Source organism: Myotis daubentonii, chromosome 15, assembly GCF_963259705.1.
Source record: "Myotis daubentonii chromosome 15, mMyoDau2.1, whole genome shotgun sequence".
Lineage (NCBI taxonomy): Eukaryota > Metazoa > Chordata > Mammalia > Chiroptera > Vespertilionidae > Myotis > Myotis daubentonii.
The window spans coordinates 25,963,682-25,990,600 of record NC_081854.1 but is presented as its reverse complement, the minus strand read 5'-3'; the positions used below and the strand labels follow the sequence as shown (position 1 = coordinate 25,990,600).

The following is a 26,919-nucleotide window of genomic DNA, read 5'->3' as shown; positions in this document are numbered from 1 at the left end:
ACCTCGACTGGGAATGGAACTGGTAATCTCTTGGTTCATAGATCAACGTTCAACCACCGAGCCAAACTGGCTGGGCTGCTTTATCATTTTATCACTTCAGCAGGTGCTGAGTGGGGAGTCACTCTTGAGAGGCTCTTAGGGACGGTAACTGCAGAGGGGCCGTGGATATCCTAAGAATCTGTCAGGAGGGGTCTAGGCTGGGCCTATCTCCGAGTTGGCATCCACCTTGCAGCTCTGCTATAATCTCCAGCAGATCCATCCTTGGGGAGTAGTGGGGAAGGGATGGACTGAGGGTTACCTCAGATTTGAGGAAGGGGCCTCCAGTCCCTCCTACCAGGGCCCATTTCTCACTTGTGCCTGCTGAAGAAGGGACTTCCTCTCTGCTCAGGGCTGGCTGCCTTAGGGGAAAAGGCTGGAGCTGCCCCCAGTGGCCATGGGGCTCAGGATAGACCTGGCGGTGTGTGTGTGTGTGTGTGTGTGTGTGTGTGTGTGTGTGTGTGTGTCGGGGGGGGGATGGGGGGTCAGGGCATGATCTCAGGGTCTTCTGCTTCACCTGCCCTGGTGGCCTTCTCTGCCAGCAGCCTCCAGGGTATGGGAAGCCTCCCTGCAGAGCTGGGATTTTGGCTGAGAGCTGCACCAGAGCCCTGGCTCCCTGGCAGGGAAGCTGAGTCCTGAAGGCTGGAGTGCAGTGCAGAGCCATGGGGGAAGCAGGGTTGGTCAGGGCTCACAGGTCAGTGAGGGGACGGTTGGGAGTCCCAGGAAGTGGTTTCTGTACAGAGGAGAGGCAGCCAAAGAAACTGGTGACTACTGGGGGGATGGGTCAAAAGTTAGGGATTGAATGGTCACACAGACCTTTAGGGATAGCCATACTGTTGAGCTGGGCTCCAGGCAGTGGTGCAGGCTGACCCTGGTTGTGCGGCTGTGGCCTAGGCACTGGGGATGCTGCCAGAGTCCTAGGCTGGGCCCCTCTGGGCTCTTCTGTGGCCTGTGACCTTAGGAGTCTCCACGGCCATCAGAGAGCTGGCATGGGTGGCCTAGGTGCCCCACAGCTCCCTTGATTCTCCACATCCCTGCCCTGGCTCCTACCTGGAATGGTGAGGGGCCTTGGGATGTCACAGGCCTGAGCGTAGTCTTGCCTCTGGGAGCCAGCTCATAGTACAGTGTCACTGGGGGTATAAACCAGTTGGTTGGAATTAGGGGGTACAGCCAAGCTGTGCTCAGCACTTGCCACCACCCTTCTTTGCTCTCTAAATTGGTGGGGAACCCTGGAGTGCAGGGCACAGTGTGGTCCAATTCACCAGAGAGCTCACCCCAGGAGCCAAATCCTGTTGAAAGGAGGCTGGATGTGGGAACATGAGCCCTACGGAGGTTCCCCGGCCACTACCCGCCCCTGCCAACCTGTCCTATACCTAGGCCATGGCCTCCTATGGCAGGTATCGGGTATTCTGCAGGCTGCCCACCAGTCAGCAGGCTCTTGGTCCAGCCCAGCCCGAACCAAGGCCTGGTAGGGGGTTGGCACCAAGGGTTCCAAGGCCAGGCTCTAGACTGCCTCCAGTTAGCCTTTACCTCAGGCCCTCTTTTCCAGTCCAGCTCTCTTATGAGGAAGCATGATTGGAGGATCCAAACCAGCCGGGTACCTCAATAGTGCAGTGTGTAGAGTCACTTACTGACCAGTGAAGACCTCCTGGGCCAGGGTGGAGCAGCTGTAGAGGTCTGAGGTGGCCACAGGCATATCACCGCACATGAGCTCAAGTGGCAGCCATGGGTACAGTTCGGGAGGTGGGGTAGTCTTGGGCCTGGGCCTCCCCAGAGGTAACCTTGCTGAGGCCTGTGGAGAATGAAGGGCCTGCTAAGCTACTGACCACTAGACAAGAACACTGGGCAGGCAGGTGAGACATGTACTCACTTGGGCTGTAGCCAGCACTGGTGTAGTGGGCGCCCATGCTCCAGGCTGCCCACTTTGGCCAGGCCTGGCCTCACCAGCTGCACAGATGCAAACTGAGGCTGCCACAGGCATGCCAGTGGGCCTGCAGAAACAACAGAGCCTCTTTGCCTGCAGCAGCAGTGGCTGGGCAGCAGGCTTGGCTTAGTGCGAGACTGCCCTTGCCTGGTCCCTGCGTGTGCAGAGCCACATGGGAGCCCAGCCACATGGGCTCGAAGAGGAAGTACAGCCCCAACAGGCCTGCCATAGGGCTCAGTGCCATCAGCAGCAGCAGGTCGGGTGGTGCAGGGTGCTAGGTAGGAGAAAAGCAGGCCACTCACAAAGAGGCCCAGTCTGCATGGGGTGGAGGCTACCCCTGGGCACAGATCACCATGTGCCAGAGGCTGTTGATCTGTACCAGCAACTGGACAGGAGAGCCAGCACCCAGTTTGTTCCCTGTTTGTGGTACACCTACCTCCTCTCTGCAGCCTATGAGATACAACACACAGAACTGGGTACCCACTATTCAGTGGGAGGAGGGTCACTTCAGTAGGAGGGCTTCATGCCAGGTACTGGTCCAGAAGTGAAGACTGTAACCATGGCTATTGCCATACTCCCTGGTCTTTTGTTTATAAACATTTGAGTCAGGAGGGCAGGCAGGAGACTAGGTTGACCTGGGAGAAGGGTGGGGTGGCATACCTGCAGTGCTGAAGGTCAGCCAACAGTATATCAGCCTGGGTTCCAGGAGCCTTCAGTTGCCACGCTCTGATTGGATGGCCCCTCCATAGGAGGCTGGAGATGGGGAGGGGAGAGAGTGTACATCTGAGATGAAAGAGCTTTCCTTGTGAGGGGAACAGGAGGTCTGGAATCTCTTTGGAGCTTTCTTCTTGACAGCCAGGCAGGGGTGTGGGAGGAGCTATCTCTCACTTGACGATTAGTGTGTGAGCTGCTCTCATAAGTGTGACAGGGCTCACCTAGGCTGGCAGCTGCTCTTTGGGGCCCATGAGGGCTATAGTTGTTACCAGCCCCAGTGGCTACAGGCCGCTCAGCTGGGGAAGGGTTCGGGACTATGAGGCATGAAGAGGACAGTGGTGCTCCCTGCTCTGCCAACCTCTCCTGCTGACTGAACCCCGAGGCTGGATTTGGGGGGTTTCATGATCTGCTCTGGCCTTAGTGCCCTGGGTAAAGGGCAGTCTGAAGGTAAGCCTGGGTAGCTGGGAGTGGTGGCTTCACAGTGTGGACAGTTGCCTGTCTGCACCAGCCGCAGCAAGGACAGGGAGCCACACAGGCTATGTCCAGAGCCAGTCTGCAATTGGCCCAGTGATGCAGGGCATGCCAACTCATCGCCCTGCGCTACTGCTAATACGTGGGAATGACAGGGCTGTAATATCTCAAGCTCCTGGGTGAGGGGCATGTGGGGTGAGATACGGTGAAGGTGCTAGCCCTGATGCTCCCAGTCCACTTGGGCCACTGCTAACATCCTGGCTCTGCTTGGGACCAAACTTCTCTGCCCAGTCCCAAGGAGTGCTATTCATGCAGATGCAGGTCACCCCACACCTGCAGCACATGCCATACCACCAGGCTGCAGCCGAAGAAGACATCTGTGTGCACAAGTGTGCTGCAATTGAGGCAGCAGCTGAACAATGAGGACATGAGTGGATCAGAAAAGGGACCAGAGAAGAGGTGGCAGAATGGGAGCACTGAGGGATGAAAAAAGTCACTGTGAACATAGAAGGTGGCTATCAGGACAGGAGGGATAGCTTGGGGACACAGTGGGGTCTTTGAGAGGATGAGAGGATCACTATGAGCATGAGAGGCACCAGGAGAATGGGAATAATCATTGGAGGACAAGAAGGGGTTAATTGAAAGGTCAAGAGGGGTCACTGGGGATAAAAGGGGTCACTGGGGACAGGAGGGCCATCAAGGAGTGAGAGTCCTCTGGGAAAGAGAGCCCTGGCTCTCTGGGGCCCTGACTCAGGGCCCTGGGAGTATGGGGGCATCACCACCTGTCCACTCATTGGTTTGGGTTGGCACCAAGGGCCAGCAGGAGCTGCATGGTAGAGCTGTGGCCCAACAGCACTGAGAGGAAGAGCACTGTCTGCCAAGCAGAGTTCTCACCATCTACCTAGACAACTGAGGGGCAGCGAAGCTCAGGACTGTCCCTGCCCCTCACTCCAGGCAACACCTTTGACAATTCCCAGTCCCTGACTGGGTTACCCTTGGTCCCAGGTTCCATTCCTATGTCCTGGAACCCCTACCCTCCAGCCCCTGGGAACTCTGCATCAGGATCCATCTCAACCCAGTGCTCACCATTAAGTCCAGAGTGTTGGAACAAGGGATGACATTTACCTGCCATGCAGACATCTATCCCCCATCACAGAGCTGTCAAAATCACACAAAGGTACCCAGAGGCCAGGGAGACAGTGGAGTTTGTGGGGACATGAGCCTCATGCACTGGGCAGGGCAAGCAGCCTCCACCTAGCTCTAATTCAGTGTATGTGCAGGCCTTGCCAATTCTTCAAGGAAAGCAAACTCTCTGGATTTTATCAGGAAATCTCTCGTTTAGTTTGAACACTACATGTAAGGCAGAATCCAGGTAGCAACCTCCTCAGCACCTCTACCTCTATGCCAGGGGTCCTCAAACTTTTTAAACAGGGGGCCAGTTCACTGTCCCTCAGACCGTTGGAGGGCCGGACTATAGTTAAAAAAAAAAACTATGAACAAATTCCTATGCACACTGCACATATCTTGTTTTGAAGTAAAAAAACAAAACTTCAAAAAAAAAAAAAAAAGGCTCTCCTAACTTCAAAAAAAAAAGGCCCTACTAATTTCAAAATAAAAAAAAATAGACCTCCTAACTTAAAAAAAAAAAAAATAAATCCTAACTTGTTCTTACCTCAGCCCTCAGGCAGCAGCAGGCTCTGCACAGGCAAGCTCGTGACTTGTCCGATCACACCCGAGACTGAGAGGAGGAGTCCAGAGACAGAGAGAAGGAGGGGAGTCGGAGAGTGCAGCGCACATTCCACACATGCGCACTGCGGGCCTGGGAGGAGTCGTCTGCTAAGCAACAGGCAGCGGCAGCCGGATAAATGTTTTCAGTGGGCCACATGTGGCCCGCGGTCCGTAGTTTGAGGACCCCTGCTCTATGCTCTTGCTAATCCCCTCCCCTATCATCCTGCTTAGATCACCCCTCCCAAGCCCTCATCTCTGCACCCATCATACCCCAAGCCCTATTTCTATGCACCCATTATCTCTGAGTTCCACTTTTCAAGGCCCTATCCCATGTCTCAGGAATAGCACACATGGCATACTTGTCCTTGAACTTCTAAGTCCTTGGCAGACATGGCTAATGAACCATGCACTTGATCAAACCCAGCTTAGTCTCTGCCACAGAATCTCTCCAAATGAGATCCTCAGGAACCTCTGAACATCACACTTACTGCATCTTATTTGTCTCAGTAGCCCACCATCTTTTCAATGGCATCCTAACTGGTTTTCTGCATTTGTCTTGAATGACCCCTGCAGAGGGATATTAAAACACAAAGCATTTTTCTTTTTTTTTAGATGCCTTTTAAAAATAGAATTTATTGGGGTAACATTGGTAAATAAAATTATATAGGTTTCAGCTATTCAATTCTACAATATATATCTGTATATCGTATTTACTCCAAGTCAAGTCTCCTTCCACTCCCATTTATCCCCCCTTTACCCTCTTTTACCTCCCCTCACTCCCCTATGCTCTGGCAATCACCATGCTGTTGTTTGTGTCCACTTTGTTAGTTTATTTTGTTCATTAAATTCCACATATAAGTGAAATCATATACTTATCTTCCTCTGACTGGCTTATTTCACTTAGGATAATATTCTCCAGGTCCATCTATGCTGTCGCAAAAGGTAAGTTTTCCTTGTTTTTTATGGTTGATTAGTATTTTATTGTGTACTAAAAATGTACCACAGCTTTTTTATCCACTCATCTATTCATGGGCACTTGGGCTGTTTCCATATCTTGGCTGTTGTAAATGCTGTTATGAACACGGGGGTGCATATTCTTTTGAATTAGTGTTTTGAAATTCTAATTCTAGTGTTTTGATATATTCCCAGAAGTGTAATTGCTTGGGTCATAAGGCAGTTCCATTTTTACATTTTTAAAAAATATATTTTATTGATTTTTTACAGAGAGGAAGGGAGAGGGATAGAAAGTTAGAAACATCCATCAGCTGCCTCCTGCACACCCCCTACTCATGCCCTTGACTGGAATCGAACCTGGGACCCTTCAGTCCACAGGCCGACGCTCTCTCCACTGAGCCAAACCAGTTAGGGCAATTTTTAACTTTTTGAGGCAACTCCATACTGTTTTCCATACTGGCTGCACCAGTCTGCATTCCCACCAAAAGTGCACAAGGGTTTCCTTTTCTCCATGTCCTCACCAACATTTTGTTGTTTGTTGATTGATTGATGATTGCCACTCTAACAGGTGTGAAGTGATATCTCCTTGTGGTTTTAATTTTCATTTCTCTGGTGACTAGTGACATTGAACATCTTCTGTCTATTGGCCATCTGTATATACTCTTTGGAGAAGTGTCTATTTAGATCCTTTGCCCATTTCTTAATTAGATTGTTTGGGGGTTTTTTGGTGTTGAGTTTTATAAGTTCTTTATAAATTTTGGATATTAAGCCCATATCAGATGTATCAGCGAATATGTTCTCTCATTCAGTGGATTGTCTTTTCATTTTGTTGATTGTTTCTTTTGCTGTGCAAAACCTTTTTAGCTTGATGTACTCCCATTTGTTTATTTTTTCCTCTTATTTCCCTTGCCTGAGGCAATATACCACAAAGCATTTCTTGATCTAGATAATTATTATAATGATAATAATTTCATTTTTTATATAGATACTTACACACGTTGTTCCAAAAACAGAAAAATAAAAAAAAGAGGTCAAGATTCATTTTATGACACTAGTATGACCTTAATTCCAAAACCAGATGAGAGTTTCCTAAACCAGAAAATAAAATTACATATCAATTTTATTTATGATCACATATACAAAACCCCTAAATAAAGAGCTAATCCATCAGTTTATTCCCAGAAAGCAAGGATAATTCCACAAAAGAAAATAAATCAATGTAATAAAACACATTCATGGATTAAAGGACTAAAATCATGCTTATTTCAGTAAATACAGAAAAGGCAATTGATAAAATTCAATGCCTACTTGTGATTAGGGGGAAAACACCTCAGAAAACTAAGAATAGATAAGAACTTCCTTAGTTAATAAAAATTTATAAACCAAAAGCCAAGAGCAAGCATGATACTTAACGCAGAAACATAGACTTATTCCCTTAAATATCAAGAACAAAGAAAGAATTGCCTATTGACAATAAGGTAGGGAGTTTTGACCAACACCTTATGACAAAATAAATAAATTAGAGTTTAAAGATTGAAGGGCTGGTGCCCGACTGGTGTGGCTCAGTGGTTGATTGTCTGCCTATGAATCAGGAGGTCACATGCCTGGGTTGCAGGCTCGATATCCAGTGTGCGCATGCAAGAGGCAGCCAATCAGTGATTCTTTCTCATCATTGATGTTTCTATCTCTCTCCCTCACCCTTCCTCTCTGAAAAAACAACAACAAAAAAGATTGACGGGCTGAGACCAAACCGCCACCATCTGCAGATAAGAAAAAGTAACAGAATCAACAATTACAACTATTAAGCAAGTTCACAAAGTGGTCAGATACACAATCAAATTACACAAATCAATGAAAAACAGAAATTGCAAACTGGGTAATATTAATTTCTACCCATGACTCTTATGATGTCCCATCACACACAGAACAAAATCCATATATTCCTTTTGAGGCTCTTTCCTGTCTGTTCCTGCTGCCTCTTCAGCTGCAGTCCTCTCCTTGAGTACCCTTGCTCCCTGCTGCTACTTACACATACCCAGTTTATTTTGACTTCAGGCCCTTTGCAATGGTCATTCCACCTTTCTGAAATGCATTTCCTCCAGCTTTTTGTATGATTGGCTCTTATACTGTGAGACTCAAGTACCACCCCACCCAAAAGCCCATCCTTTCCAGTGTGTCTACCTTATCCTCATCACTCTCTTAAATTCCCATAATAGATTTCACTCACATCGACCCAAAAGATCATGTTTTCCCCTAAGTCCCCAGCACAGACAATAGAGCTGGGTACATAGTAGGCGTCTGGAACAAAATTGTTGACTCGCCAAAAGTTGAATCTCCATATTGCCCCTGGATTTTGCCTCCACAGGTAGTTCCAGCAGCCAAACCCTCACATCTCAGGAGCTGGAAGAGGCCCCAGCCTGGACTGCCAGCAACAGCCAGATGATGCAGAAGGCCCACCAGGGTTTCTGGATCCTAGGTGGAGTTCAGCTCCACGTGGAAATGAGAGCTCACTCAGGGAGGACATCTGTGGGCTCTGGACTCAGTCAGCGCCTAGGCAGGGATCAACTGGGGGGGTCTCATGAAGATGGGATGAAGAGATGAATGGGACCTCAGGGGGCAATAAAGACAGAGCTGGGCCCAGCCAGTGTGGCTCAGTGGTAGAGCCTCAACTTATGAACCAGGAGGTCATAGTTCGTTTGATTCCTGGTGGTGCACATGCCTGGGTGGTGGGCTTGATCCCCGGTAAGGGGTATGCAGGAGGCAGCTGATTAATGATTCTCTCTCATCATTGATGTTTCTATCTCTTCCTCTCCCTTCCTCTCTGAAATCAATAAAAATATATTTTTTAAAAAGTAAAGAAAAAAAAGAGCTGGCTGGGAGTCCTGGGGGGAGGGAGGGGCGGTCTGAAAAGGAAGAAAATCAGGGGTCTGATTTGGAGGGAGGCATCTGAATGAGAAAGGGTTAGGTTCTGGGAGAGCTACATACCCGTAAGATCATAAAGATCAGGGATCTAAGGGAGCCTGAGAGCCGAAGGGGATCTAAGGAAATCTGAGAGAGGGTACAGACCTACAGGGATAGGATCTGGACCTGGAAAAGGAGTCTGGGGGCTTGGCAAGAGGGTCTGAAGATTACCTATGTGCTGGAGGAAGAGGGGCCTAAGAGGCAGTGGGGTCTACGGGCTGTGAGAGTAGGTCCAAGGGGAGAGGGTGGTTGGAAGGTAGGTTCTGTGCGCTGGGGAAAGGGCCCTGGCCTGCGTGTAGTGGCTGGGGCTTGAGGGAGGAGAGAGGGCTCAAGGTCTGCGGGCTATGAGAGGGTCTGGGGGTGAGGGAGCAGGCAGCGGTTTAGGGAAGTGTCAGTGTGTTGGGGTGGGGTCTACAGGTTAGGGGAAGGACCAATGGCAGAAAGGGTCGCTGGCATGTCAAACTCGGGGCTGGTGGGCCGCATTCGGCCTACTGGTGGCGCGTTTGACATGCTTGGCAAGGGTCTGCGAAATGGAGCCAGGCTATGATAAAGGAGTGGGGCCTGGGGCTGTAGAGGAGTGGGGAAGAAGAGGGCAGCCTGAGGGTGGGGTCAGCCGGGCAGGAGCAGGGTCTGGTGGAAAGCTGAGGACCCAGTAAGCTCTAAGAAGTTTCTGAGGCCCAGACCAGGGTAATGGGGCTTCAACAGTGATCACTATGTGTCTGCCAGGTGATCCTGGAGCACTAGCTCTGGCAATTTGGGTGGGAATCCTAAGCGCAGGTTCATCAATGCTTCCTGCCACGTTTGCGTTTGCACAATAGGCTCCCTCCAGTGAGAGGCACCCTCCCCCTAGGGCTCTGAGGTGACCAGAGAGAACAGACACTGATTCTGCCTTGGAGCTGTCATCTGCTCCAAAGTACCCTTCCTGCCCCGCCCCACCCCAGCCTGGGACTTCAGGGCTTGTTTGAGGCAGCTGGCCTTCCTATCCCTGTGCTTGGTGGTCTTGGTCGAATACTTCCCACCCACCACCAGGGGCTGTTTCATCTCTCTGTTCTGCCTCAGCTTCTCCTCTTTTCCCCAGACCTGGGGCCCCGCAATATCCTAGACATCTCCTCTTGCGACCTTCATACCCACTAGGTCCTACAGTGGCCTCAGTATCTCCCCAAACTGCATTTCCCTCCTGATCCCTGTCTCAGGATTTTCCCCACTGTCCCCACTTCAAGCCAGAGGCCTAGGCTCCTTCCCTTCCAGCCTATTAACCCCACATCCCACTCAGTCTCCTGATTGCCCTCTCTCCCTCCCCCACAGCCTAGCCCTGGGGCTTTTCCTACTCCAGATTCCCCTGGGCTCCCGGCCTGTCTCCCCACTCTGGTTCACCCACCACAGGCAGCCAGGGGGACCTTCTTAAAGCCAAACCTGACCGTCTCTCCCCTGCTTGAAATGCTCCTGACTCCCCAGGGACCTTGGGACCAGGTCAATGCTCTGTAGCCTGGCATCTAAAACTGCATCACCTGGCCCTGCCCATCCTCCATCCTTGTCTCCACACTCTCCAGTCTGTTTCACAATTCTGTTTATGCACATGCCCTTGCCTTTGAATGCTCTTCTCCATGCTCACTTGGTTATTCTTATGGATACTTTGGGAAGCTCTCTTGATCACAGAGGTGTCTCCTCTGGCCTGATATCTGCATGGGCTTTCCCCATCACAGCCTGACCATTCTGGACTATCGCTGTCTGAAGATGGGTCTGTCTACCTCTCCTGGACTAAGAACCCTGTGAGGCTGGGCCTGGGGTTGTCTTTGGCACTGTTGTGTCCCTAGCATTGTTCACCTCAGAGTCTAGCTCAGAAGGGGCCTCAGAAAATGTTACTAAATGAGAGTGTTTGCCTTTCCCCTTTGTCTCTCCCTGCAGGTGTGGCTCTAGCCCAGACTCTCGACTTCGGTGCCTCAGTGTCTCCTCTTCATCCGGGCATCCACTGGAGTGAGAAAGTTCCTGCTTCAGTCACTGACTGGCTGAAGAGAGCTGACCCCAGGCCCATCTTAAAATAGACTGCTTCAGGGTGGGGGAGGTTTCATTAGTCTTTGATCAATACCCTTGATATGCTCTAGGGCAGCGGTTCTCAACCTGTGGGTCGCGACCCCTTTGGGGGTCGAACGAACCCTTTCACAGGGGTCGCCTAAGACCATCGGAAAACAAATATATAACTACATATTGTTTTTGTGATTCATCACTATGCTTTAATTATGTTCAATTTGTAACAATGAAAATACATCCTGCATATGAGATATTTACATTACAATTCACAACAGAAGCAAAATTACAGTTATGAAGTAGCAACGAAAATAATTTTATGGTTGGGGGTCACCACAACATGAGGAACTGTATTAAAGGGTCGCGGCATTAGGAAGGTTGAGAACCACTGCTCCAGGGTTATCTAAAGTTCTCTCATGAGCTGCAGAGCACCCTCTTGGGCTGCCTCTCCAAGGAGGCAGCTTCAGTGCAGGGCAGCAGCCTGGGCAGAAGCTCAGGACCTTTATTGACCACATGACCCCGGGGGGAACTAAGAAGGTACCCTCAGGCCCCGCCCCAGCAGCCTCCGCCGAAGTTCTTGACTGAGCAGCTCCCATTCCCTGCGAGCACCCCGCAGCACGCTCTGGTTCTCCTGGGCCCTCCGGATCAGGTAGGGGATCACCTCCTCCAGGGAGCCGTAGGGGATGGACTTATACACGGCATAGCCAGCCTGCCCTGCAGGGAGAGTGTAAGCAGGATGTGGGCTCATGTCTGGAGAGAGGCTCCCCTAGGCCCCATCTAGAACAGAGATTTCCAGTTCTGAGAACATGGCAGACTAAATGAATTAGACAACATTTCCTACTGGAAAACTAACAATTCTGGAGTTAACATTAAAAAAATCTTAAAGTTTAGAATGCTGCCAAGAGAATAAGGAATTTACTAATCCAGGAATTAAGAGAAAGTGAGAACCAGAGAGGGAAAGGAAGCACAGGAAGCGCTTCTGTCCTGAAGGCAAAATTGAGGACAGATTTGATGACTTCACAGAGCCCAAGGGATACAGAAAATGAGGCCAAAGTCTGACCAGGGTGTAGAGAACTCCCCCACATTCAGCTGGAACACAAAAATGTACACCCTCAGAGTAAGAGCTCCCTCCACTCCAAGGGAACGGCCTTGACCATAAGTAGAGCAGGGAAGAAAGCAGAGAAATCCACCTCTGAGAGGTTGTGGCCATGAGTAAATCCCCTTACATATATGCAGCCTAAATTTGCATATCTGGGATATCTCAAGAAACCTGAAGCTATGAATTTAGGGTACAATGGCAGAGGAAAACATAATTCTTCTGGTCTCAGTCCCTGGGGAGCAAAGTGGTAAAGGTAACAAAGCACATAGGAAACAAGACAGCATGATCAAGAACAGCTAAACAACAGACAGCAGGCACAGAGACAAAGGCCTGCAAGGCCTTAGACGTTGGAGTAACAGATCTCTCTGGGAGGGTCTGGAGACTGGGCCATCTGAAGACTCTAGAGAGGAGGATGGCCAGGCAATGGTTGGAAATGTAAGAGGGGACCTGGCTGAGAAGGAGTGAGGCCTGGGGCTGGGTGAGGCGTGGTGGTGGTGAGGAATGAGCCATTCACATACCCAATGCCAGAGAGACGTGGTCACACATCCCCAGAAGTTGTCCAAAACAGACAGGCCCATCCGGAGGAATGCCCAGCTCCCACATGCTACAGAAAAGGCCAGATCATCAATCCAGACAGTGGCTGAATCTGAGCTGAAAGTCAGCCATTAGGTACCCACAGGGCTATTCCAGTTATTTAAATATTAAAATACTTCTAAACTTAATGATAAATAACTAGTGCTCTGAAGTCCCTGAAATTTCCTTAGTGAGTTCCCTGATGCCCTCAGACCTCCCCATGCCCCAGCAAATAAGAGATGATGCCTTGTTCAGCTGGGGCCTACAAGACCTACAGGCATAGCAGGGGTTAAATGTTTCTAATAGCCTCCCCAGAATTCCTCTGAACCTGCTGTCCCCACACTGCTCCTCCCCTTGTTCCATGTCCACCATCCTCTACCTATCCCTAGCTTTTGAGTGAGGGAGAGGAAGGGAGCGGCCCACCTCATACCGTTTGGTTGCTTGGTGAACAGATTCCTCATTGTGGGAAGCCACCATGAGGTGGCACATGGGGCCACGGTGGGACACATGAGTCAGCATCAGCTCTAGACAGCGTCTGTAACTGAAGAGAGTTGCTCCGTTCAGCTATGGTACCTGGTGAGCAAGGGTCAGGCCTCAGGGACTGGGCATTTCTGTTCTTGGGACATGGGGTGCCTAAGAGCAAGAACTCTGGAGTCACAAAATACCCCACTTCCTCCTGGACTGGCTGCAAGGAACATTCCTTCCCAGAGCATTTTTTCCTCTCTTGTAACAATGTGAGTTCAGCTAACAGTGATGCTGTGAGGATGGAGTGAGATGAAGGTGTACAAAAAGCCTTTGTCACGACGGCAGTCTCACAACAAAGGGCCACATCACATGCAGAAGATGATGTTTCCTTACGGTCATTCACTGCAGCATTGTCTATAGAACAAGACTAGCAACCACCCAAGTGTCTGTAAGTAGGGGACTGGCTAGATCAGTGATTCCCAAAGTGGGCGCTACCGCCCCCTGGTGGGCGCTGCAGCGATGCAGGGGGGCGGTGATGGCCACAGGTGCATTTGTTTGAACTTTTTTTGTATTACCTTTCTATTCTGAGTTCAATAAATAGTTTCATAATTTCAAACTTCAATGTTTCTAATTTACACCTTTCTTTACTATATTTTACTAAAAAGGTAGAAACATTAATACATATATCTTTCTGTTTAATTGCTATTAAAATTAAAAAAATAATAATTTCCAGGGGGCGCTGAGTAATATTTTTTCTGGAAAGGGGGCGGTAGGCCAAATAAGTTTGGGAACCACTGGGCTAGATGAATGATGGCACACAGAGGATGGCCAGGTAGCTGTAGAAAGAACAAGGACACTCTGGGCACAGAAAGATGAAAAGACTGGAAAATGCTTTCTGAGCTGCCGTAGGCCAGATGCCACCTTACAGCCTTCACAGGCAATTTCCATTGCCCTCCAGATCTGTTCTTTGTTCTTCTCTGCCCCTCTGGAGGCTGACTTTTATGTTCTGCATCACCCATGGAGTCATGGGCAGAAGATCAGAGGTGAGAGGAAAGAGAACTCAGGTGTTTTGTCCCTCAGCCCCCCCCCTGCTCTACCCTAACTGTCCTATGTTGGCCACATCTCCTCCAGGTGGCTCTCCTTCCTTACCTATAGCACAGGGGCCATAACAGCTACCCACTTTTGTGGGTTCCTGGGTGCCTCAACATTCCCTGTGGGTTCTTCCAACCTTGCCTGCACTCCATTAATTTAGTCCCTTCATTAAGTCTCCTTGCCTGACATACATATATTCACTCATCTCACTCTCAAATCAACTCTGTGAGGCAGATGTTCTGATTACGCCCATTTTACAGAGGGAGAGATTGAAGGTGAAAGAGGTTAAGTCTCTTGTCCCCAGGTCACACAGCTAGAAATGGCCAAGTAGATGTCCTATAGGACCCAGTGCTCAGCCTCCCCAATCAGTATGGAACCCAGGCTGATGCTCCAAGACTTGGGCTCATTATTACTAGAGTATTTTGCCTTTTTTTAAATTAAAATTTTATTGCTGAAAGTATTACATGTGTCCCCTTTATTCCCCCCATTGACCTCTTTTGCCCGCCCAACCCCCAACCCAGGTCTTCACCACCCTATTGTCTGTGCCTAGGGGTTATGCATACATGATCTTTGGTTCATCTCTTCCCACCCACCCTCCCCGCCTTCCCTCTGAGATTCCGCAGTCTATTCCATGCTTCTAAACCTCTGGATCTATTTTGTTCATCAGTTTATTTTGTTCATTAGATTCCACATATGAATGAGCTCATGTGATACTTATCTTTCTCTGACTGGCTTATTTCACTTAGCATAATAGTCTCCAGGTCCCTCCATGCTCTCTCAAAGGGTAAGAGAGCCTTATTTTTTATACCTGCAGAATATTCCATGGTGTAAATGTACCACAGCTTTTTTATCCAATCATTTACTGATGGGCACTTGGGCTGTAGCTACTGTAAATTAGTGCTATAAACAGAGGGGTGCATACATTCTTTCTGATTGGTGTTTTGGGTTTCTTAGGATATATTCCTAGAAGTGGGATCACTGGGTGAAATGGCAGTTCCATATTTAATTTTTTTAAATATATTTTTATTGATTTCAGAGAGGAAGGGAGAGGGAGAGAGAGATAGAAACATCAATGATGAGAAAGAATCATTGATCGGCTGCCTCCTGCATGCTCTTCCTGGGATCGAACCCACAATCCAGGCATGTGCCCTTGACCGGAATAGAACCCAGGACCCTTTGGTCCACAGGCTGATGCTCTATTCACTGAGCAAAACTGGCTAGAGCCCATATTTAATTTTTTTAAAAAATATATTTTTTTATTGATTTCAGAGAGGAAGGGAGAGGGAGATAGAAACATTAGTGATGAGAGAGAATAATTGATCAGCTGCTTCCTGCATGCCCCATAATAGGAATTGAGCCCACAACCTGGGCATGTGCCCTGACCAGGAATCGAACCATGACCTCTTGGTTCATAGGTCAACACTCAACCACTGAGCCACGCTGCCAGGCCATATTTAATTATTTGAGGAAACTTCATACTGTTTTCCATAATGGCTGCACCAGTTTGCATTCCCACCAGCAGTGTACTAGGGTTCCTATTCTCCACATCCTCGCCAGCACTTGTCATTTGTTGATGGTAGCCATTCTGACAGGTGTGAGGTGATATCTCATTGTTGCTTTAAAAAATATATTTTTATTGACTTTGAGCATTTTTTCATATGTCTCTTGGCCATCTATGTGTCTGGTTTGGAGAAGTGTCTATTTAGGTCTTTGACTACTTTTTAAAAAATATTTTCACTAGAAGCCACCCCCGGGTTCCTGCCCCGATGCCAGACAATCCAGTTTCTCCTTGTATGTGTCTGGGTCCCCTAGAGCCTCGTATTTTGTTTTTCTTTCTTTATCTTATTGGTAACCCACTCATTGTTAAATAACATGCTATTTAGCATCCATGTGTCTGAATGTTTTTTAGTGTTTTTATAGTAGTTGATTTCTAATTTCATTCCATTGTGGTCTGAGAAGGTGCTTGATATGATTTCAATCTTCTTGAACTTGTAGATACTTATTTTGTGTCTTAACATGAGGTCTACCTTTGAGAATGACCCTTGTGCACTTGAGAAGAATGTATATTCTGCAACTTTGGGGTGAAATGTTCTATAAAGTCAATTAAATCCATCTGATCCAGTGTGTCATTTTGAGTCACTATTTCTTTGTTAATTGTTTTCTGGAAGATCTATCTAGTGAAATCAGAGGGCAGTTAAAGTTTCCTACTATGACTATATTGCTGTTGACCTCTCCCTTAAAGTCCTTTAGAAGTATATATATATATATATTGTATGTGTCTGGGTCCCCTAGAGCCTATATATTTAGGTGCTTCTATTTTGGGTGCATAGATGTTTACAAGGTTATATTCTCTCATTGGATCAATCCCTTTAGTATTACATAGTAACCTTTGTTGTCTCTTGTGATGGCCTGCATTTTGAAGTTTTGTCAGATGTGAGTATTGCTATCACAACTTTTTATTTTTTCATTTCCATTTGCATAGAAATTTTTTCCATATCTTCACTCTCATCCTGTGTCAGTCTTTTGTTCTGAGTTGGGTCTCTTGTAGACAGCATATAATTGGGTCATGTTTTTGTACTCCATTCAGCTACCCTATGTCTTTTGATTGGAGCATTTAATTCATTTACATTTAAGGTTATTTTTGGTAAGTACTTACTTATTGCCATTTTCATTCTTTATGCCTATTTTTTTCTCTCTCTCTCTTTGATTCTTCTCATTACAGTAGTCCCTTTAACATTTCTTGCAGTGCTGGTTTGGTGGTGATAAACTCCATTAGTCTTTTTTTTTTTGGTCTGGGAAGCTCTTTATTTCACCATCTATTTTGAATGATAGCCTTGGTGAATATAATAATCTTGGTTTCCAATTCTTGCTTTTCATTACCTTGAGTCCTTCATGCCATTTCCTTCTGACTTATAGAATTTCTGATGATCAATCAGCTGGAAGCCTTATGGGAGCTCCTTTGTAGGTAACAGTTTGCTTTTCTCTTGCTCCCTTTAGGAATTTCTGTTTGTCTTTAATTTTTGGCATTCTAATTATGATGTATCTGAGTGTGGGCCTGTTTGGGTTCTTTTTACTTGGGACTCCCTATGCCCCTGAACTTGTGTGACTTTTTCTTTCAGCAGGTTAGGGAAGTTTTCTGCCATTATTTCTTCAAACACATTCTCTATCCTTTGTTCACTTTCTTCTCCTTCTGGCATTCCAATAATGTGAATATTGTTACATTTCATGTTGTCCCATATCTCCATTAACTTGTCCTGCTGTTTTTTAATTGGTTTTTCTTTTTGGTTCTCTGAGTGATTTTTTTCCTACCCTGTCTTCTAATTCACTGATTCAATCCTCAGCTTTTTCTAATCTGCCGTGTATTCCTTTCTATGTGCTCTTTAGTAGTGCTATGTCATTCTTTATTTCCAACTGGTCTTTTTTTCATAGTTACTATATTTTTTCTCATGCTACTGAACATCTTTGCCATCATTATTCTGAACTCTATATCAGATAAATTTCTTATCGACACTTCATTTATATCTTCTTCTGGAGAATCTTGTTCTTTCTTTTGGGGCTTGTTTTTGTCTCTCCATTTTGGCTTCCCATTTGGGTTTTTGTCTTTGTATTAGGTAGATCTGCTAAGACTCCCAATCTCTAGTACAGGACAATCTCAAACACTGTTTGTGACTGTCCCTCAGTACTGTTTGGAGCTGTCAGCAATCCCCAGCTTGTAGCTCTTTCTCCTGGGGCTGGATGCCTTTGGAAAGGACCAAGATGTGCACCAGGGTCTGCTTTTCCTAGCCCCAAGCCAAGAAAGAGATCAGGCAAAGACTCAAAGGCTCTAGAGATCCTCCTCTGCCTGCAGTCAGATTGTTATCAGTTTTGATTGGCCTCAGGCTATTGACCTCAGGGTGGAGTGAGAGTTCTTCTAACAGGGTGTGTTGACTGCCTTTACCCCAGCAAAAATCACCTGCATAGCAAAGGTCCACCGGAGAAAGATGTTCTCCACATCGTGATATAATGACTCAACATATGACTCAACATAGGAAACTGAGTTGGCTGCCCTCCGAGCTCCAACCCCAGAGCCCCCAACCCTGGACTTTCCTCACACAGCTCCAGTCCACTCTGCCCTCCCTCTGTTGGAGCTTAAGGTGAGTGGCTGAAAACAAAATTTTGTGCATTGGCTCTTCAAAATGGTGCTTCCATTTCTAGCCATCTCTGTCTGGCAGACAGCAAACCTGCTGCTTTTCATAGACAGGTGTTATGTGGGCATTTTTCTCAGTTCTGGTGCTCTGGGCTGGGGATCCCAGCTTGAAGTTTAGATCCCAGAGTTCTCAGTGGGAACCCCCCACAGCCGAGATATCCCTCTGGGACTTCAGCTGCTGTCTGTGGGAGCCCAGCCACCCCTTTCACATCTCCGCACTTCCTACCAGTCTCTATGCGGTCTCCACTTTCCGTCCTTGGTTATCAGGGTTCTCTCCAGCTAGTCTTCAGTTGATTTTTCAGGATTTTTTTTCTGTATTTTAGTTGTATTTCCAGTTTGGTCCTGGGGGAGCATCAGTGTAGCTTCCACTTACTCCGTTGTCATTTTAAATCTAGACTATTTTGCCTTTAAAATATGCAGTTGAGTGGAAAAGCCAGGAGCAATATGTAAACATGATGCCTTTTGCAAATACAAAAACCTTTGTGTTTGCCTCTATATGTATAAAGGAATTTAGGAAACACATGTAAGAAACTAACAAAAGGGGTTACCTGGGGGGGGGGGCCAGGGAGAATCCATGATTAGATGTGGATTTGTGTCAAAATGAGATATGTCAGTGTATTCATTTTCATATCATTTTGATTTTTGAATCATGTGAATTTATTAAGTATTCAAAATCTATATTAAAACATGAATAATACCATGCTAAAGAAGATGTGCAGAAATTGAAACAGGTGCTGGTATGAATGTAAAATGGTGCAGGACTGTGGAACACCATCTAGAGTTCTTCAAAAGTTTAAACATGGAATTACCATGTGATTTTGCAATCCCCTCCCAGATAACTGAACTTTTGGGAGAGTTGAATGTATGTTTACACAAAAATGTGTACATGAATGTTCACAACAGCACTATTCACAACAGTCAAAAGATGGAGACAATTAAAATATCCATCAACTGATGAACGAATAAATGAAATGTAGTCCATTCATACAGTGGAATATGACTTAGTCATAAAAAGGAATGAAGCACAGATATGTACTAGAACATGGTTGAACCCTGAAAACATGCTGAATGAAATAAGCCAGATACAAAGGTCACATATTACATGATACTATTTATATGAAATGTTCAGAATAGGCAAATTCATAGAGACTTTAAAAAGACTAGTAGTTGGCAAGGGTTGAGGGGACGAGGGAATGGGGAGTGACTGCTAATGAATGGAAATGGCATTTCTTTTTGAAGTAATGAAAATGTTCTGTAATTAGATAGTGACAGTGGTTGCACAACCTTGTGAATATACTAAAGTCTACTGCATTAATTGTACACTTTTGAATGGTGAATTTTATGGTATGTGAATTGTATGGTACTTGCCCAGAAATACTCACTGGCCCTGGGTTCCAAGGATGGATTGGCCCCTTGCCCTGAAATCTTGCATAATTCCCTGCAGTTGTACAAACCTCTCCTTGGTCCATTGTGAAATGGAGTCAGACTTTGAAAGCTCCTTCAGGACAGGACCTAGGGCAGTGATGGCAAAACTTTTGAGCTCGGCATGTCAGCATTTTGAAAAACCCTAACTTAACTCTGGTGCCGTGTCACATATAGAAATTTTTTGATATTTGCAACCATAGTAAAACAAAGATTTATATTTTTATATTTATTTTACATATTTAAATGCTATTTAACAAAGAAAAATCAACCAAAAAAATGAGTTTGCGTGTCACCTCTGACACTCATGTCATAGGTTTGCCATCACTGACCTAGGGTCACCTTGATTGCTACTGAGACCAAGGTCTAAAATAGGACCTGATCTAAATCAGGTGGCCAGCAAGTATGTGTTGAAGAAATAAAGTCCTCCTTCCCAGGGCCATGGGGTGGGGAGATCCAATGAGCTCACCCACATCTTGCCCCAACACAGGTTGATTTGTGATGGGTAAGAATGCGGGTTCTATAGCCAGCCTGCCTGGGCTCAAGTCTTGGCCCTGCCACTTCTCAGTTCCTCAGTTTCATCCTCTGTGCAATGCGGATGATAATAATAGTACTTACTGCTTGGAGTTGTTTGTTTATTCACTCAGCAGATCTGTACTGAGTGAGCACCACTGTGTATCAGACACAATTTTAAACACTGAAGGTTCAGAAGTGAAAAAATCAGAAACCCCTGCCCTCCCGGGCCCACACACTAGTGGGGGAGATAGACAATGAGCAATTTAGTATGAAACTGTATAGAATCTTAACTACTGGTAAGTGATAAAGAGAAAAATAAATCCAGGAAGAGAGTGGGTGAGGAGAATCTAGTTTTTGATAAATATGACAGGGAAAGCCCCCCAAGAAGGTACCAATACACAAAGACCTAAGGAGGTGAGGGATTGTGCCATGCAGGTCTCTGGAGGGAGAGCATTCTAGGCAGCAGGACAGGAAGTACAAAGGCCCTGGGGATCCTCAAGGAGTGCAGTGAGTGAGGAGAAGGGTGGAAAGAAAAGTTAGAGAGGTGACAGTGACCAGATCATGTGGGGCCTTGTGGGGTGCTGCAAGGATTTGGGGTTTACTGAGGGTGCAATGGGGTCCATGGAAGGATTTTGAACTGAGAAGGGACATGATTTGACTTAGGTATAAACAAGGCTCCCTCTGGCTGCATGTGGGTCATGGACTGGGAAGGGAGGACAAAGGTGAGAAATGATGGTCTCCTAGACCAGGAAGAGGGAGGAATGTGTAGACACATACAGGATGCTCAGCATCATGGGTAGTGAGCATTAAAGGTTAGATGTTATTATTTGTCTCAGAGGCTGGCCTGGTCCATTCTTACCTCTGACTGGTAGCCTCATAGTCAGGCTGAGTGGGATCTTTGGTCCCTTGAAGCTGGGCCATATCTCTCTCCTTGTCCAGATACGCCCCTCGTACCAACTTCACCCCGAAGGACAGGCCAGCCCTGTCTGCAGCCTCAGCATCCCGCCTCAGCCTTTCGTAAGTGTCCTGGCAGAGCACAAGGGCAGTTTCAGATCAGGGTGCTGGAACCCAGGCCCAAATTTCCCCAGAACCCATCACACACCTTCAGGTAGGCCTGGTAAGTGTTCCACACCCAGGGCCCACCCTCCCTGGATCTGTTCCAACGCAAGGCCAGGGCAGCCACCAGCAGAGAGAGAGCAGGATTCAGTGAGGTGTACTCAGCATCCACCAGGAGCCTCACGTGTTGGGCCTGGGCGTGCTGAGGGAGAGAAAGACTATGGTCAGAGCCCCAGGGGTGCCCACTGGGTGCAGCAGAGCCAGGCCACAGCAGAAGGCATTACCTGTGCTACCTGCTGCAAGCGGCTCAGAGAGGCCCGGAGATGCTGGTTTTGCTCGGTGCTGAGGCAGGAGACCTGGAGATCCTGGGGGAGGGCAGCAGAGAAGACGAGAGCAGCTCAGGACTTTCTTCCAGGGCACAAGTCTCCAACCCCCCTCCCCGCTACCAGGAAGGGAAATATGATTAGAATTTTTAGAAATCTGAAAAGTTGCTATATCACATATATACAATTTATTTAAGTGTAATTCAGTGGTTAAGAACCCAGAATCTGAGTTTGATCCTGGTTCTACCTTTGCTGCTTGTCCTTGAGCAAGTCATATAACCTCTCTGGGCCTCAATTTTCTCCTCTATAACATCTATACTAATAAAAGCTTAGGTGGCCCTTGCACCCTTGCGCGATGCCTCATGTCATCACAAGATGGCCACCACAAGATGGCCAGCAGGGGAGGGCAGTTGGGGGCGATTGGGCCAGCAGGGGAACAGTTAGGCATCAATCAGGTGTCAGGGGAGCAGTTAGGGGGCGATCAGGCTGGCAGGCAAAAGCAGTTAGGGGAATCAGGCAGGCAGGCAGGCAGGTGAGTGGTTAGGAGCCAGCAGTCCTGGATTTTGAGAGGGATGTCCGACATCCCCCAAGGGGTCCCAGATTGGAGAGGGTGCAGGCTGGACTGAGGGACACCCCCCACTCCCTGCACAAATTTTGTGCATCAGGCCTCTAGTGGAGATAATAATATTAGCTTCCTCATTAAGTTATGTGGGTAAAAATGGGTTACTAGGTGAGATGCACCTGGACATAACAAGAACAGGACAGTGCCAGCACATAATAAGCACTCAATCCATGACATTATAATAATAATAGGTGTTGCATTTACTATCTTGTTTATTTACTTTCCACAATGATCCTAGTAGACAGGAGTTATTCCAAGCTCCATTTTTCAGTGAGGAAACAAGCTCGGAGAGAGAAGTGGCTTGGAATTGACCTAAGGAAATGCTTAGAGCAGTGGCTAGCTCACAATACATGTCATAGTGTTTCCTCCTATTAGTCTCTTAGGACCTCAATTTCCTCTGACATGCCAAGGCCTCATTGCAGCCCACTGGCTCTGCTGCTTTGGCCCCTCCCACTCTCCGCCTTGCTCTCTGCCCTCCAACCACACTGGCCTTCCTGCTATTGAACATAACAGGTATCTTCCCACCTCAGAGGCTTTGTTCTGGCTGTTCCTTCTGCCTGGAACACTCTTCCTGCTGAGGTCCACTTACCTCTCCTGCAGATCTTTGTCCATATTCCCTTCTCAATGAGCTTTCCCATGGTGTAAGTTTACAACTCCCTATCTGGGGCTTCCCTTCCCCCTTCCTCAGCCTATTTGCCCCTACAATGTTTACTTATACTTGTTACATATTGGTATTGGTTTTCATTATTGTTTCTTACCCCCTCCCTGAGTAGCAAGTGATGCCTTGAGGGCAGGGAGTTTGTTTGTCTTGGTCATCACTCCTCCACTCCTAGCACAACACTTGGAACATGGTGGATGGCCAATAAACATTTAGGGAATGAATACATTTATAATGTGGAAATCATAACTGCCTCTAACTCAGTCTTCTTATAGGGTTTCAAAAAGAAAACATCAGCCCCTTGCAGTATTGTTTAGGGTAGTGGAGACTTGGAGGTAACCAGGGTGTCCATCCCAGGAGAGATAAGTCACACAGCTAGAAACAACAATTGTAAGCAATAGATTAGATGTTCACAAAGACACTTGGATGGGCCTTAAAGTCCAAGTGCTCAGTGGGAAAAAGTATGAAACAGAACGAAATAGATAACATAACACTATTTATATACATCTTAAAGGACACAAGGGAACTTTCTGCAATGATGGAAATGTTATATAACTCTATAGGGATTTGAATTGCTCAGGTTTGTCTATGTGTAAAAGCTCATCAAAGGGTACCTTTACAATTTGTGTATTTCATTAAATGGAAAATAGAGGCCCGGTGTATGAAATTCTTGCACTGGAGGCGGGGGGCGGAGTAGTGGAGGGGCCTCAGCCTGGCCTGATCCCTTTCACAGTCCAGGAGCCCTCAGGGGATGGAGCAGGCCTAAACCGTGAGTCGGACAGTCTTAGTGCTGCCACGGAGGCGGGAGAGGATCCAGCCACCACACTGCACTCCATCATGAGCCCAGCTTCTGGCTGAGCAGTGCTCCTCCTGTGGGAATGCACTGACCACCAGGGGGCAGCTCCTGCATTAGCATCTGCTCCCTGTTGGTCAGTGCGTGTCATAGTAACTGGTCGTTCTGCCGTTTGATTGATTTGCATATTAGCCTTTTATTATATAGGATTTTACCTGAAAAGAAATAAAGTACTATAAATAATTATTGAACTCTAATTGGTGATATGCTTTCTGAAGCATTTGGGTGGAAGTGTGCTGATGTGTTCAACTTACTTTGAAGTGCATCAAAAAAATAAGATGGATTGATGGATGCATAGAGCAATGGATACAGAGACAGATGATTTAAAACAAATATAGTTAAATGTTAACAATGGCAGGTATATAGTGTCCACAGTAAAATTCTTTCAACTTTTTTATGTGTTTGGAAATTTTCATAATAAAATGTTGGAAAAAATATGTCCCCACAGAGTATATACTTATATACTTGGCAAAACAAAATCACAATTATATATATATATATATATATATATATATATATATATATATATATATATATATATATAATAGAGTGGGTGCCAATGGTAGGCAGGGCAGAAATAGGACATGAAAATAAGAAGGGATGGATGGATGGATGGATGGATGAATGATTAAATCAAACCCCACTGGTCTAACCATAACTTCCAGCACACACTAGCATAGTTGAGTTGATTGATATAATACTGATATATCTTCTTGTAGTTGCTAGAGAGCTGCTGTCTCAATCACTTTTCAAAGCTTCGAGCCCCCAGACCCCTTCCCTAGAGCCCCCATATTATCCACATTCTATCCTTTCCAACCATGCCCCAGGACCACAACCACATTTATTGTGATTGTTCTGAGCCTAGTAAGTAGTGGCAATAAAAAATTTGAACATCCCACTTGCACATGCCTGCTACACCAAGATCAGGGGTCTCTGCTCCTGACATTTCCCACCAACCATTCATTTCTCGCACAGCCTGAGGTCCTTACCTGTCCAGAGTCCATGGCTTCTGCCAGCCTCTCAGGGCTCAGCTCCAAGGAAGCCCCTGGCCTTCTGACCCATGAGGTTAGCTCCTTCTGGAATGGGATGGCAGGTGGAGTGGTGAGGGGGACATGGTGGGCAGCCACACCTTCCTCCCACAACCTGCCAGCTCCTTACACAGAGCCGAGTGCTGGTCAGTGCCGTCACCTTCAACTGCATGAGGATGTTCCCATTTGGGCCAGGGGTCTCCAGAAGGCTTCGTGACAGGTCCACACACCGCAGCATAGCACTGAGGTTCTCCTCATACCAGGCCTCGCTGCCCAGCCAGCAGGTGTCAGGTCCTGGAGCAGCCAACCCCCTTCCACCAGCCTCCCTGGGCCCTGGACTCATCCAATCTTTTTAAATTTTGTTATTTTTAATCAAACCTCCCATGACAAGTCAGGACTAGGCATGTATGGACTGTGATGGCCCATGAGGTGTCTGTGCTTACTCACCCAGTCTTGACAGCTGAGTCTGGCTCCTCCTCTGTAGGCACTGCCAGTAGGGGCCGGAGGCTTAGAGTCTGGAGTTGTTGGACACAGCCTCTCACCTCCTCTGCTGTCTCACCAGCCACAAACTGCCCATAGATGGATGCTCGGAGAAGTGCACCCGAGAACCGGGAGCCCAGGAGCCGTTGAGACCAGGCCTGGATCTGGGGTGACAGGGGGCGAGGGCTCAATGCCAGGCCCTAGGGAGCCTCTAGGCCCATCCCCAAGGTCACTGCTCACCGCCAGGCCATGGGTGACCAGAGGGGGCCAGGCACACAGCCGTAGCACCAGCAATGCCCGCATCAGCTCTCCAGTACCCTTTAGGTGGAAGGCCCCACCATCAAAGCTCAGGGGCTGCCAGCCCCCAGTTGGGGGACCAGCCTTGGAATAGAGCACTGGACAGGTCCGGAGCATCATGAATTCTTCACCACTTCTACACCAGGCAACGGGGCTTTGGAGGCAGCTGCGCTACCAGCTGGGGGCAGTGACTGATTAACCAGATAGTAGGCAGGGAAAGGCAAATCTTAGGATCACAAGCTTCTTGGGGGGCAGCTAATTATTAACTAATGGGGACAGAGTTCAGAATAACATGGACAGGAGAGAAAACCCCTAATGACGCCGCCAACCCCCTCAGCATAATAGCTCGCAATTATTTGCTGTCCACCATGTGCCAGTGGGTGCTAAGTGGGAGCTTGGTTCTGGGAACAAGGATCTCTGGGTTCAAGGCAGTTTGGCTTTGTGATCTTGGGAAAGTTACTTGACTTCTCTTGTTGCAATTGCTTCATCTTAAAATGTGAAAGAGTGCAGTGTTATTGAAAAAATCTGAAAGTGCATATAACCTGTAACTATAAAGAAAAGAAGGAAGAAAATTATTACCTCAGGAGGTGGGAGGAATTGTCACTGGGTAGGGGTTCATGGGGGCTTCTATGTCCTTTATTCTTTAGGTGATGATGATTCACAGTTTTTCACATAAGTATAAGCCATACATCTATATTTTATACTCCTGAGTATAAAATACATTTCACAATAAAAAGTAAAAAAGTTATCATGGTGGGGGCTGGGAATAAAAATTTATCAATCTCACAGGATTGTCCTGAAGATTCAATGAATTCATAGACACACAAAAATTGGTACACAATATGAACTCAATAACTACTGGCTGTGATCAGCACATGCTGTGTATGCACAATCTCATTGGTGCCTGTGCCCCTGGTGAGGTATATACCATTAATCACCCTTGTGTTGGGGATCCAATAAACCACCTCAGGTTCAATGATTCACTAGAGGGACTCATAGAACTCAGGAAAAGATGAAAATATCAAAGGGAAGAGGAGCATAGGGTCCATGAGATGCCAGGCATAAGAGTCTAGTTGTACTTGCCCAATAGAATCAAGTGAGTAGCACCCAGTCTTCCCACCAACAATGTGTGACAACATATGTAGAGTACTGCAGCCAGGGATGCTAACATGAGCCTTGGTGACAGACATGGAGATTTTGATCAGGAGCAGCATCTGAGAGAGAGTGTACCCTCACCCTGACCCAAAAAACTTTCCCATGATCCAGCCCGAATAGGCAGAGTAGATTCAGCTGGGAGACAGTTTGCAGCCAGGAAAGGCAGAGGACTCCCGGAGAAAGGGGACTGTTGGAGACTGCTGGATTGGGCTCCCCTAACCGGGCAGCCTCCACTGCTGCTGAAATCTCTCCCGGAACGCAGGCTCAGCTGCGGAGACTGT

General features: G+C 47.1%; 1 protein-coding gene across 3 annotated transcripts; it reads right to left on the bottom strand.

Annotated features, from left to right (window-relative positions):
- Window positions 1–11,263: 11,263 nt before the first annotated feature.
- On the bottom strand, window positions 11,264–25,671 carry PRODH2 (proline dehydrogenase 2). 3 transcript variants are annotated; one of them, XM_059666767.1, is made up of 10 exons: window positions 25,427–25,671; window positions 25,154–25,350; window positions 24,837–24,975; window positions 24,668–24,754; window positions 21,507–21,587; window positions 21,269–21,424; window positions 21,026–21,192; window positions 12,916–13,026; window positions 12,431–12,516; window positions 11,264–11,527 (listed from the first exon to the last, which is right to left on the bottom strand). In XM_059666767.1, the coding sequence occupies exons 1-10, from the start codon at window positions 25,601–25,603 to the stop codon at window positions 11,343–11,345; spliced, it is 1,386 nt and encodes a 461-aa protein (XP_059522750.1). In that variant the 5' UTR covers window positions 25,604–25,671; the 3' UTR covers window positions 11,264–11,342. The 3 variants fall into 3 exon arrangements, with proteins under 3 accessions (XP_059522750.1, XP_059522752.1, XP_059522753.1); XM_059666769.1 differs by having other exon boundaries at window positions 11,327–11,527; window positions 12,431–12,563; XM_059666770.1 differs by lacking the exon at window positions 12,431–12,516 and having other exon boundaries at window positions 11,357–11,527.
- Window positions 25,672–26,919: the final 1,248 nt, after the last annotated feature.